At 39.3% G+C, this 12,712-nt stretch overlaps 3 protein-coding genes across 4 annotated transcripts in view; 1 reads left to right on the top strand and 2 right to left on the bottom strand.

Annotated features, from left to right (window-relative positions):
* LOC143864392 (putative amidase At4g34880) overlaps window positions 1-6,396 on the top strand; it is a 31,178-nt gene extending 24,782 nt beyond the window's left edge. Inside the window, exons 3-5 of one of the 2 annotated variants that reach the window (XM_077375322.1) lie at window positions 3,179-3,620; window positions 5,951-6,144; window positions 6,179-6,396. In XM_077375322.1, the coding sequence (XP_077231437.1) occupies window positions 3,179-3,620; window positions 5,951-6,144; window positions 6,179-6,221 (679 nt within the window). In that variant the 3' untranslated portion in view covers window positions 6,222-6,396. Of the gene's footprint in view, window positions 1-3,178; window positions 3,621-5,950 lie in introns of both variants that reach the window. The other variant, XM_077375321.1, reaches the window with a different exon arrangement.
* A 3,852-nt stretch (window positions 6,397-10,248) lies between these two features.
* On the bottom strand, window positions 10,249-11,580 carry LOC143864449 (PKS-NRPS hybrid synthetase cheA-like). Its single transcript, XM_077375377.1, has one exon. It carries the CDS (start codon window positions 11,578-11,580, stop codon window positions 10,249-10,251), a length of 1,332 nt encoding a protein of 443 aa, XP_077231492.1.
* A 120-nt stretch (window positions 11,581-11,700) lies between these two features.
* LOC143864450 (PKS-NRPS hybrid synthetase cheA-like) lies at window positions 11,701-12,303 on the bottom strand. Its single transcript, XM_077375378.1, has one exon. The coding sequence runs from the start codon at window positions 12,301-12,303 to the stop codon at window positions 11,701-11,703; it is 603 nt and encodes a 200-aa protein (XP_077231493.1).
* Between the last annotated feature and the right edge of the window lie 409 nt (window positions 12,304-12,712).

Genomic DNA, 12,712 nt, shown 5'->3' on the forward strand with positions numbered 1-12,712 from the left:
GAATAGTAATCTTGTATAGTAATTATAAATAGTAATTATAACAGTCTTCAGCACAGGAGTCAGTCCTTCAGTCAGTCCAGGAGTTTTTCCTATCATCATAGGGGTTAGGATTCTGTCCATCCTCTCATCAAGTCGTGATCTTTACCCGCTCCTGCAAGGTATAGGATGCTGTCCAACCCTTGCCGAGTTATTTTCCTGTTCGTTCCCCCGCAAAGCATAGGATGCTATCCAACCTTTGCGGGATTCCAGAAGTCTCCCTACCCGTATGATGATAGGATTTTATTCTCTGGTGTCAAAAAACAATAAAAACATTTCAAAAATACTTGAAAACAACAAAAACATTCCAAAAAACACTTGAAAATTCAAAAACATCTCAAAAACAATTCAAAATCCAAAAACATTTTAAAAATCAAAATTTCAAAAAAAATCTTGAGTCATGTGCAGAGTAGTTAGGAATTCTGGTCCGAACTACGGATGGCTTGATCCCTAGCTGAGGGGTACGTAGGCAGCTCAGGCGTGCTGCTGGCACCCTGAGTTCAGTCACCATATCATTCATTTTCCTAGTATTTACATGTCCTAAACGATTATGCCATAAAGATAAAGAAGAATCCAAAACATAAGCAAAGACATTCACTTTATTGATATTAAGTTTGAACATCCCTTCATACATATATCCCTTCCCAACAAAAGTACCCCCATTAGAAAGAATGAACTTGTCAGATTCAAATACAAGTTTGAAGCCATTCTTGTTGAGAATGCTTCCAGACACTAAGTTCTTTCTAACTTCTGGTACATGGTAGACACCGGTTAGAGTGAGTCGCTTGCCGGATGTGAACTCAAGTTCCACCTTGCCCTTCCCTTTGACTTCTGCTGTCGACGAATTTCCCATGTATAACACGCTTCCATCTTCAACTGTTTCATAAGTTGAAAACAGGTTCCTGTCTTTACAGACATGCATCGTCGCACCAGAGTCAATTCACCAATCATTGCCATCTTCAAGCATATTTGCCTCTGAAATCATGGCGACAAACTTTTCTTTGTCTGTTGGTGCACCCGACTTCTTATCCTTAAGAAGTCGGCACTCACTCTTGTAATGACCTGGTTTGCCACAGTTGAAACAAGCACCCTTTCTTTTCTTATTCTTATTAGTATTATTTTCAGGGTGTTTGTTTCTCTTCCAATTGCCTTTTCTTTGTTGGTTCGAATTCTTGACATTTTCCACCAAATGGATCTTAGAGGATACAGTTTCATTTTCTTTCTTGTCTCTGATTCTTGACTCTTCCTCAATCCTGAGGCATTGAGCCAAGTCTTCAATAGACATTTTCTCTTTCTTGTGTTTTAGACTTTTTCTAAAGTCTTTCCAATTTGGTGGAAGTTTGTCAATAATTGACGGGACAATGAAGGAATCATCAAGAAGGATGCCTTGCAAATGAATTTGATTAATTACATGTTGTATTTCATGTAATTGATCAATAACAGACTTATCATCTACCATTTAAAAATTTAAAAATTGACTCACAGTGAATTTCTTGCTACTGGCATCTTCCGCCAAGTATTTGGCTTCAAGTGCATTCCAGATTTCACTTGCTGATCCCATGCCTTGATATATGTCAAATAGTGTATCTGACATAGCATTTAGGATGTGCCCTTTGCAAATGTAGTCATCCTGTTCCCACTTCATCCTTGCACGAGCCTCCGCCAAAGTTTCATTTTCATTTGCTGACGGCTTTAGAGTAGTGAGAACATGGACCACTTTGAGTGATGTCAAAATGAAGTGCAACTTCTTCTGCCAGCGCTTGAAATTTCCTTTGTCGAAACGTTCGAGTTTGACAAAGTCTTGGGTCATTTGACGCACTGAATAAAGTGCCATTGAAACAACAGTAGAAATATCTTGTCTTAAGATTGTTGGAAAATTTGTTGAGGGTACTGTTGATGATAGAAAACAGAAACTTGTTGCTTCAAGGCGTGATATCACTTTCCTTAAGACAAGATTCGCCCCCACTAGTAGTGTGCAAAGGGGATCCGCGAATTGCCTCCAAGATACAATGAAGCCTAGTAGGGAAGCCCTACTAATGTTTGATGACGCGTAGCACTAGCGGAATCAAACCCGAAATGCCCTTCCGAAATTTCAAGCCTTAGAGAAATCTCTAGATTCTGTTTCTGCAGAAAAACAGTATCTAGAACAATAAAGAAAAGAAAAACAGTATGTAGAAATACTTGGGGATTTTTGTAGGAGTGTAGAAGAGAGTGTAAAATCAGTCAGAATTGCCAATTCGATTTCTATATTAAATGACTGAAGTTTGCACATATTTTATAGACCATCTGGTGACTTTTCAGTGTGAAAAACACCTCTACAGGGCACCTTTCCAGAATGTTTGAAATCTGACCGTTATATCGCACCCATTGATTTTGAATGGTCCTGATCGATTCTAGAGGTGACTGTTGGTTTGAGTAAAACCTCTCTCCAACCCAGTCATCGTTAGATCAACCATCTATGGTGTGGATCGCACCCCCTTGGCACATGACCGTTGGGGGAAGGGACACAACCCATTTGATCACACCCTTTGACCGTTGGAGTCATGGGCCCGTTGGGCCGACCGTTAGGCCCGAACCGAAGCCCAACCCAACTGAACCATTTGGCTTGATGGGCCTGCGAACCATTTGACCCACCCATCCGACCGGTCCACCTTCATCTTGATCCAACGGTGCAGATCAAATCTGGAAAAATTAAAGGCTCCAATCGCTCCTCGCGACGTTGCGTACGTGCAAAGTGCAAAGTGCGCCTAAAAAAGCGCCAATAAAGCGCCCTATAGCCCACGCCACGCGCGCGCGTGCGCGTGTGCGAACGGTGCGGGTCCAACCATGGGTTCAACCCAATTTGCAATCAACAAGAATTAGAAAAGGTAGTGCTTTATAAGCCCTTCTCTTTCTTTTCTCTCATCCGATGTGGAACTATCTTTTTCAACTACACTTCTACATCCTTTTGTAAAAGCAAATATTTCCAAGAAAACATTTTTTTTTTCCCAAACGCTTTTGATAAAACATTTTCCAAAACACTAAAACATGTAATATACATGATTTTGAAAATGCAAAATCACTAACAATGCTAGAAAAAGTGTGGAAATATCATTTACCTAATGACAATGGCAAGAATAACAATTATTTTTCTTTTCAATAGTCCCATTTGTCGAACAGTATCAGATGCAGTCTACGTATTAAACGCAATAGTAGGATTCGATTCAAGAGATGCAGAAGCAACTAGAGAAGCAGCAAAGTTCATCCCTTCTGGTGGTTACACGCAATTTCTCAAAACAGATGGCATTAAAGGAAAGAGATTAGGTATCCTCAGAAAACCCTTCTTTGATTTCTACAATGGAACTGTTCTCAATCAAGCTTTTGAGAAGCATTTCATCACATTAAAGCAAAGAGGTGCCATGTTGGTTGATAATATTGAAATAGCAAACGTGGGTATCATACGAAACCCCATTGCCAGTGGTGAAGATACTGCATTAGTGGCCGAGTTTAAGCTTTCATTAAATGCCTACTTATTAGAGTTAGTTCGGTCTCCAGTCAGATCATTGGCAGACATAATAGCCTTCAACATCAAATTCTCAGCTCAGGTATTGCTCTAAACAAACCTAATATTTCATGCCTTTTTTGGTAATTCCACTCCTTTACTTCTTCAAGTCAAAGAAAAATTTCTGCATAAAAAAAGGGAATTGATATCAGCACAACCTTGTTTTAATAATTGCACAAACCCAGTTTGTCTTTTCCTTTTTAATCGAATAACCTTTGACAGCTCTATAAATAGTAAAAGACAAGACAGGTTTAGTGAGAATATGGTTGTGCTGATAACATTTCCCTGAGAAAGACGACAGCATCTGTAAGTGTAGAAATATCATCTCCTTTAAAGTGGTTTTTGTAAAAGAAGTCTTCTACTTGCTTTATTTGCAAAAGTAGTCTTCTAGTTTAATAATTTAGAAAGAATCATCACATTTGAGTGACTTTTTCAAATCGGGTCAATGCCATCAATTTGTGACCAACATGCCCTTGGTTGATTTTTTTGAATCATAAAAGAACCAAATGTCCTTACATGTGAAAAGACAAACTTAGTTTGTAAAAAGACCAAAATACCCTTAATGCTCATTGATATGTTTTGTTTGGGTGAGTACCACCAACTGAACTTAAACCCATGCATCAGGTGGGACCCACCATTTTACCTCATGTTTTAATGGCGTAGGTCCCATTGCCTCCACCCAAGCCCATGTCTGTAGACTGTAGTGAAACCCACCATTTTAAACTTCATGTTTCGATGGGGTAGGACCCTTCTTTTTTACACCAATGCATAGCATTTTATACCACATGTTTTTTTTTTTATGGGTAAGCTAGGGTTTGGCAGGGGGCCCTACCAGTTTATTTGATAAAGAGAAAGATGATACAATAATAGGCACAAAACCTTCCGTAACTCAGAACATGAGAGAAAGGGAGAACTAAGGCTTAGCACATATAAGCGACAAATACTAAGCCTAGGCTCTGTTTGGTTGCAAAAAGCACGGCTGAGCATTTTCTAGGAAAATGAAATACCAAATGTTGTTTGGTTGTCATTTTTTAGCTCAAATCCCATTGGACTACTAGACATGGAAGAGACATCATTATTAGCTTTTTGCTTAGGTGGCGCCTATGTGGCGGGATTGTCCCCTCCCCTACTTTTCCAATGCCAAACCTTGTTTTTGGTAAATTTTAAAGGGGAGAAGAGTAGAATATGATATGCCATGTGTAATCATTACTTTTTTTTCTCTTTCTCTCTCTTCTACTATTTATTTTGTTAATGACACCCCTCCATTCTCCCACATGCTTTGATATCTAACCAAACACACTATCAAAATTCCCTCTAATCTTCTCTAGACAAGTCTACACATATCCCACCTTTGTCACCTCCTTGTTGACTACTACTTCCACTAAAATCTCATCTAACCAGACAGATAGAGATCTAAATGCTCAACACTTGTGAATTACATAATCAGCTAATTTGGTAGGGGTGTGCTGGGCTCTTTGTGAGCGTCTTGGCCATTTTTTCTTGTGAACTTCCTGCAATGATTCATTTGATTCCTCAAGTTCTGGATTCTCTTCTTCACAACTATCCTCTTACTAGACTGGGATCAGGTGGACTCCGCCCATGATAACTATTTTTTTTTTTTTTAGGAGATTCTTTAGGACCTTTTGTGTTTGTTGGATCATCTTCCTAGTTTGACGAGGATTCTAATGAGGGAACCTCTTTAGGGTCCGAGTAGTCCTCTAATTCAATGTCCCCCTCACTCTCTATTCCTTCTTCTTCGGATATAGCATAGCCATCCATAGTTGTTTAGGAGAAGAGCCCAATAACCATGGCTTGGGTCTTTGTTTTCTATTTGTGAGTTTCTATCTGGTGTGGGCATTCTCTTGTGGGTATCTATAGGATCCTCCTCCTTGTGATGCTCTTTCCAGTTTTCCTCCTCTTGCTCTATTCTCTCGAGGATGCTGAAATTATTGAAAGTAGAGATAATATCCTGAGGTTTAGCATAGCCAACTCATGTTAGTGTATATATAGAAATGATATTCCCACACTCTTGATTCAAAACATATCATTGAGTCATGGGTATTTTAGTCTTTTTATAAGGTAATCTTCACCTTTTACATCTTTTGTCTTTTCATAAGACAAAAGATCTACCATAGTCATTTCCAAAATTCACTCTATTGTGAAAATACTATTTGTAAATTGTCAAACTGGAGAAATGATATGGTCCCCGCAAGTGAAATCCAATGTAGTGGGCACCACCCTTCACAGACTTCAAATAAATCAAAAGTAAAAGACTTCTCTTGCAAAAACCCCTATAAACTATTCAATACTTATCCCTATATTCAATTTAAGATAAATTTTCAGACGATATTTTTGCCTTGCTCTGATGTGTAGGAGAAAATTGATGAGTTCGGACAGGACATCTTTTTGGCAGCTGAAGCAACAAATGGATTCGGCGAAGCAGAAAAAAATGCAATAGAGAAAATGAAGAGACTTTCTAGAGATGGGTTGGAGAGATTGATGAAGGAGAAGAAGTTAGATGCGTTGGTGATGCCGGGAGCACATGCTTCTGCTATTCTAGCCATCGGGGGATTCCCAGGAATTAGCGTTCCAGCGGGATATGGAAATGATGGAGTTCCCTTCGGAATCTGCTTTGGAGGGCTAAGGGGTTCAGAACCTAAGTTGATCGAGATAGCTTATAGTTTTGAACAAGCAACCAAGGTTAGGAAACCACCTTCATTCAAACCTGGAAGCCTATATGAGTGAAGGTTTGTTCTTGGTTTATATCTATGTGATTCAGATTAATGTTTTAGTGTTTAAGTATCTACAGCATTTGCTAAGTGGCTTTTCACTAAAAGGAAAACCCCCGCGGGCGCGGGGGGGGGGGGGGGGGGGGGGGGGGGGGTTGTTTGGGTGCAGCAAACCGTTGGTGGAATGGTGGGCCCATCTTTGAATAACGTAGGCCCCACCCATACCACATCATAGGATAATCCAAACCGTCCATTGGATGGGCCATAAATGTAAATAGGTTGCGTCCCAAAATATCATTTCCATAGGCTGATCCTAGCCCTCCGATCTAAATAGGAACTACATCTTATGCAACCTCTATAGATTGTAGGGTTGTGATTATCATACGGAAATGATTTTTGGGGCACAACCTATTACATTGTGGCCCATCAAATGGACGGCTCGGATCATCCTATGGTCTGGACGGTACACTTCATTTTCAAAAATATGGGTGGGGCCTAAATTGGTACAAACCACACCATAGGATGATCCAAACCATGGACGGCTTGGATCATCCTACGTTGTGGACGGTATGCTTCAATTTGAAATATATAGGTGGGGCCTACGATTGGGCCTTAATGTTAGTGTACGACCAACTCCATAGGATCATCCTATGTTGTGGACGGGCCTTAATGTTACTGTACGACCACAGGATGATCCAAACCATTCATTTGATGGGGCAACCCTTTTGGGGGCACAACCCATTTACGTTATGGCCCATCAAATGGACGGCTCGGATCATCCTATGGTCTTGACGGTACACTTCATTTTCAAAAATATGTGTGGGGCCTAAATTGGGCCTTAATGTTACTGTACGAACCATAGGATGATCCGAACCATGGACGGCTTGGATCATCCTATGTTGTGGACAGTACGCTTCAATTTGAAAAAATATCGGTGGGGCCCACGATTGGGCCTTAATGTTACTGTACGACCAACTCCATAGGATTACCCAAACCATGGACGGCTTGGATCATCCTATGTTGTGGACAGTACGCTTCAATTTGAAAAAATATCGGTGGGGCCCACGATTGGGCCTTAATGTTACTGTACGACCAACTCCATAGGATTACCCAAACCATGGACGGCTTGGATCATCCTATGTTGTGGACGGGCTTTAATGTTACATTACGACCAACTCCATAGAATGATCCAAACCATTCATTGATGGGCCACAATGTAAATAGGTTGTAACCCACAAATCATTTCCATAGGATGATCACAACCCTGCAATCTATAGAGGTTGCATAAGATGTAGTTTCTATTTAGATCGGAGGGCTAGGATCAGCCTATGGAAATGATATTTTGGGACGCAACCTATTTACGTTTATGGCCCATCAAATGGACGGTTTGGATTATCTATGGTGTGGTATAGGCGGGGCCTACGTTGTTCAAAGATGGGCCCACGATTCCACCGACGGTTTCTGTTGGGCCCACCAACTGTACCTGTTGTTGGGTATATCATATAACCCATGTATGTTCTAATATAAGCCCAATAGGTAATAGACCAGGTGTAGTGGGCCCATTTGGGCTGGAGCCCATTAACCTCTTCTAACCCTAGTGTATCTCTATATATAGGGGCTGGAGGCAACAAACTTGGTATTCCAAAATAGATATCTTGGGTGTAATGCTTTAAGCATCCTTGCTTAAACCCTAATACACTAACACCTGTTTTGTGTGTGTGTGGAGAGAGAGAGAGAGAGAGAGAGAGAGAGGCCAAATGGTGGGCAAGTGACATATACGTGAATCCTAACGTTTAACGTTAGCCAGCCGTCAAGGGGGGGAAAATAGCCTACAAGGGGAGGGGGTGAGGGGGAATATCAGCGCCCTAAAAATACCCTCAATCGTTTAAAGCCATTTCACGCCATTTCCTTCTTCCTTCCAATGTTATTTCGTCCTACCATTTACAGAGGTCACGACATTCACTGTTTTGAAGAAATTTGCATAGGGGTTATGCCATTTCCATCCAAGGGATTAAGGTTACTTGGTTGAGGAAGAGCAAGGTTGAAGACGATCGAGGTTGAAGATGAGCAACGCCTCGACACGATTGAGGTTGAAGATGATAATCACCCAATCAGAAACCCTAGTTTTTGAGAAAAACCCAACGAAACCATAGCTTTGGCAAATAAAGAAAGGGAGCTGATATTTACGCCCCTTATAAGTCTGAGGACACCCGCATTTAAACGCCGTTATGGGCTAGGATGAGCTGTCAGTTAGTAAAAACAGAGTACTTCTAAAATGACGACAATACCCTTCCAACAAACCGCCTATTCCTCTCTCTGACGATCAAAATCTTTCTGTTCTCTGCCCTTACCAAAATCCCCTATTCGATCTCTCTCTCTCTCTCTCTCAAAATCTTTTCTCTTTCTCTCACCTTACCAAAAATCTGGAACCCTTCCATGGCCACCCCTTCCAAAGATCTTGTAACAGAGTCACCATTTGCAGCAACAGGTTCTGCACCGGAAAAAGACTCACTTCCCTCTTCATCACAAATTGGCTGCTATGACAGGAGAGATGTAATAAGGGAAATGAGGACATGTGGTTATGAGTTATGACATTGACTATTAAGAGAATCGTTTTTCCTGAGGCCCGTTTAATTGCAGGAATTTTCTAGCAAAGTTTGAAAAAGGGAAAACATTTCTAAAATTTCATAGAAAAAAGACTAGAACGGTTGAACCAGTACCTACTCAATCTTCATTTAGAGAGTGTATGCTTGATGTATCTCAGAGCATTCCAAACAGAGTTATAATGCATGATTGGTATCAGAAGCTTGCACTACTTGAAGTTGTTCGGTTCAGGGTGTTCAATGGGATGAAAGTCTCTAATTGTAATTGAACTTGTCCTAGAGCTGCTCACATCATCTATCCTAAGAGCAGAATTTTGTGCACAGTGAGTTCGGAATTACTTTCGCCTTGGGAATTGTCTGGATCTAATAAGGTTTTTGCCTCAGTTTATAGAGGAATTTTACTCCAGAAATTCTGTACTTAAGGGCACATTCACAATTTCCCCTTTCTCTCCCAACATAACTTCAATTCGGTTACAGCTCACACTTCCAACACCTTAATATTTGTACATTCACAAATTCCCCTCTCTCCCAACATAACGTCAGTTCGGTTACAGCTCACACTTCCAACACCTTAATATTTGTCCACTGGCCAATTTGCGTGGCTAGGCACCCTTCCATTAGTGCAGAAATCTGCACTTAGGGGCGCATTCACAATTTCACCTTTCTCTCCCTACACAACGTCAATTCAAGGGTTTTAAATCAGATACACAAATAAACATTATGAATAAAGAGTTGAACTTGAGAAATATGTCTCAAGAAGATGGTGATTCGAATCCATCAAGATCCATAAATTTGCACTGATTTGATTCATTTTCAACACATTGCGAGAATTCAAATCCTTAGTTGATGAAAATCTAAATGTAAATCGAAAGGTCTTTCATTAATAATGACCCCATGGGGCGATTTAAATGACAAAATGGACGCATACATTACAAAATCAATGATATATTAGAGAAGCGCCGGAATGAATGAGTGACACTTTGATGGTATAAAACAACAACAAATGCTTCAGATTTGAATGAGTGCCACTTCGATCGTCCAAGATTCCTACAAAATAATTCAAGAAAACACATCAATGTCCTTTTTAAAAAGAAAGAAAAACTCATTATGAGGTCATGACAAAAGATTCTTACCTTTCACTATTAGCAAATTGTTCTAACTAAAATATGACAAAAATCACCTCTGCAAAAAGTTGGGGGAGGGGTTTATATAAAAAAACTCCATCTGCGGCGAAGAAAATCTTAAATATATCAGCCAATCTAGATTGATAGAAAAGAAAAATCACATTATTAAATTTCATAACTTGACCTTGCAAGCAATATAAGCAACTTACCATTTGCTAATCATCCCCAAATCCGATAGTCTCACTAGGGAAAGTGCTCAATTCTGAAATGCCAATTTCAGTTTCAACACCAATTGGAATGGGCATAGAAAAATAAGTTGTTGAGACGGTACCTACGGTTTGTCGTGGACATGTACGGCTGTTATGGCCAACGCCTTTGCATATACTACATCTTCTTGTTGCTTCCACAATCTCGAATGATGAAGGGTCTCGTCTTGTGCTGCTGATTGTCTTTCGACTCTTTGACGTTGGTGGACGTCCTCTCAGGTTTTGAACATTAGGTTCATGAAGCATTGGGGTAGAACTGTTCACTACCTGAGAAAGTTGATTTAAAACAATCTCTTGTTGAGAGGAGGGCCATTTTCGGTATTTATCTTGCAAGTTCCCAATTATCTTTTCCATTTGTTCTTCTCGACTATTTTTAACACAATTCATATCATCGATTGCTTGATCATCTATTCGCCATTGTGAGTGGACATCACTTGGAAACAATACCTTACGTTCATCCAACAAATATCTAATCTTGTGTGCACAAGGAAGCCCCATGGTAGCAGTAAAGTGATTCTTGCATGTGGCCAAAGCTGAACAAGTTGTAGCCAACTCAAATTGTTGGAAAAGCTTATCCAATGCAAAAATAGATACATGATTAATGAGCTCACGAAAAAATGCCATATGCAACTTATAAGGAACTTTAATCTTTTCCGCTGAAAGCTGTGTTTTGATTTCTTGAAACTGGTTTTCAATAGCTAGACATAGTTTCCTTTTAACCAAATAAAAGTCACTGGTTGAAAGTTGCAAGTATTTTTTAAGTTGGGAATGCGCACCTTCTACCCTTGAAGTAACACGGTTCCCAAAGTGAAGATGCTTCTCTGTCCATGCCTTTACAAAACATTCTTTATAAGGAAGCCAAGTGTCGGAAATGTAGTTGATAGCAATCACCTTCTCTTTAAACTTATCTCTAAATTCTTTCCAAGCTTCAACATATGCATCTTCGGTTGGAGAGTTTATCAAAGTACTCCAACCAGATAAAAATTTCTCCCAATTGTCTCCATCTTCAAAATGACGTTTACATTTCGATAAAATATTTTTATCAATATGCCATACACACAAAAGATTAATAGCTCTTGGAAATACAACATGTATAGCTTTCATCAAGGCCAATTTCCTGTCTGTTACAAATACTATTTGTTGAGAAACAACACCCAACATATCATGAAGCATTTTCAAAGCCCATACATAATCTTCTGTTTCCTCTTTCGATAGAAATGCAAAGCATGAATAAAATGAAGAACCAAAGCTTGTCATTCCAATGACATCAAATAATGGCATCTTGTATTTATTGGTCTTATAGGTACAATCCATCAAAAAAACATTAGAGTATCTCTTGCTCAATATTATCGATTGTGGGTGAGCGAAAAATAAATGTGTCAAACGACCTTCTTCATCATTTTAAAGATTGTATAAGAAACCATCATTAGCAAGTTCGTCTACTAAGGCTTGGCTAGGGGTACGACCTGCTAGTATCTCTTTACGAACCTTCGCAATACAATTGTAGACATCTCTTGATATTGATAAAAATTGTGGATTACTTTGCTTAAGAGAAGAAAGTATTTGACGTGGTTGTATACCTGCAATAGTCATTTCCTTAATTCGCAAAATCTCTTCTTTTGAAAGCCGACGACTGGAGGGATGACCTGAGATATCTTCTGAAGCTTTATGGTTGTGCTCCAAGTTTTTTATATTGAGTATCCATGAACCGTTGTATATCCTTCTACCATCAATTCTAAACGGACAATTTATCAAGCGTGAGCAAGTGTCTTTCTGACGAAGATTATCCGGAATCTTACGAGTATTCCTGTAAACACCTCCTCTATCACATCCAATGATAACTTTCTTGTTCTTTTCCGATTTCTTAATGCTTATAATATACCCTTGGGATTTTGCAAAATTGGCCACATGCTCAAGAAGCTCTTCTCGATTTGCAAACTCCATCTTTAGAGGTAGAAGCATTTCCATATTCTTAGGGCATTCTTCTTGGCTTTGAATGTCCATCGTAAGTAGGAAAAAATATAACTGATATAAACTCAAAAAATGTTAGCGAGTTATATTAAAAATGAAAAGCAGATAAAAAACCACAACAATTTAACACTTTTTTTTTTAAGGGAAATGATTTCAGCGCTCCAATGTTTTGATAAACATGCGCTCTACATATTTGTCGTGTAGTATTTTAAGGGCTTTAAGAGCTTTTTGAGAATCATAATATTCCTTTGACAGCCTGCTAAATACCACACGACAAAAGTTGGAGCGCATGTTTATCAAAACATTGGAGCGTAGAAATAATTTCCCTTTTATAATTCATAATCACTATTTGCACATTAAGCCGGGACCAAATAATATAATGGAAGAAAATCAGAAACGAAATAAACAACCTAATTTGATTTATCATATTACAATCGGATAT

The sequence above is a fragment of the Tasmannia lanceolata genome, unplaced genomic scaffold (genome assembly GCF_043159265.1).
Source record: "Tasmannia lanceolata isolate RefF3 unplaced genomic scaffold, GAP_Taslan_0.1 ptg000048l, whole genome shotgun sequence".
Taxonomy (NCBI): Eukaryota; Viridiplantae; Streptophyta; class Magnoliopsida; order Canellales; family Winteraceae; genus Tasmannia; species Tasmannia lanceolata.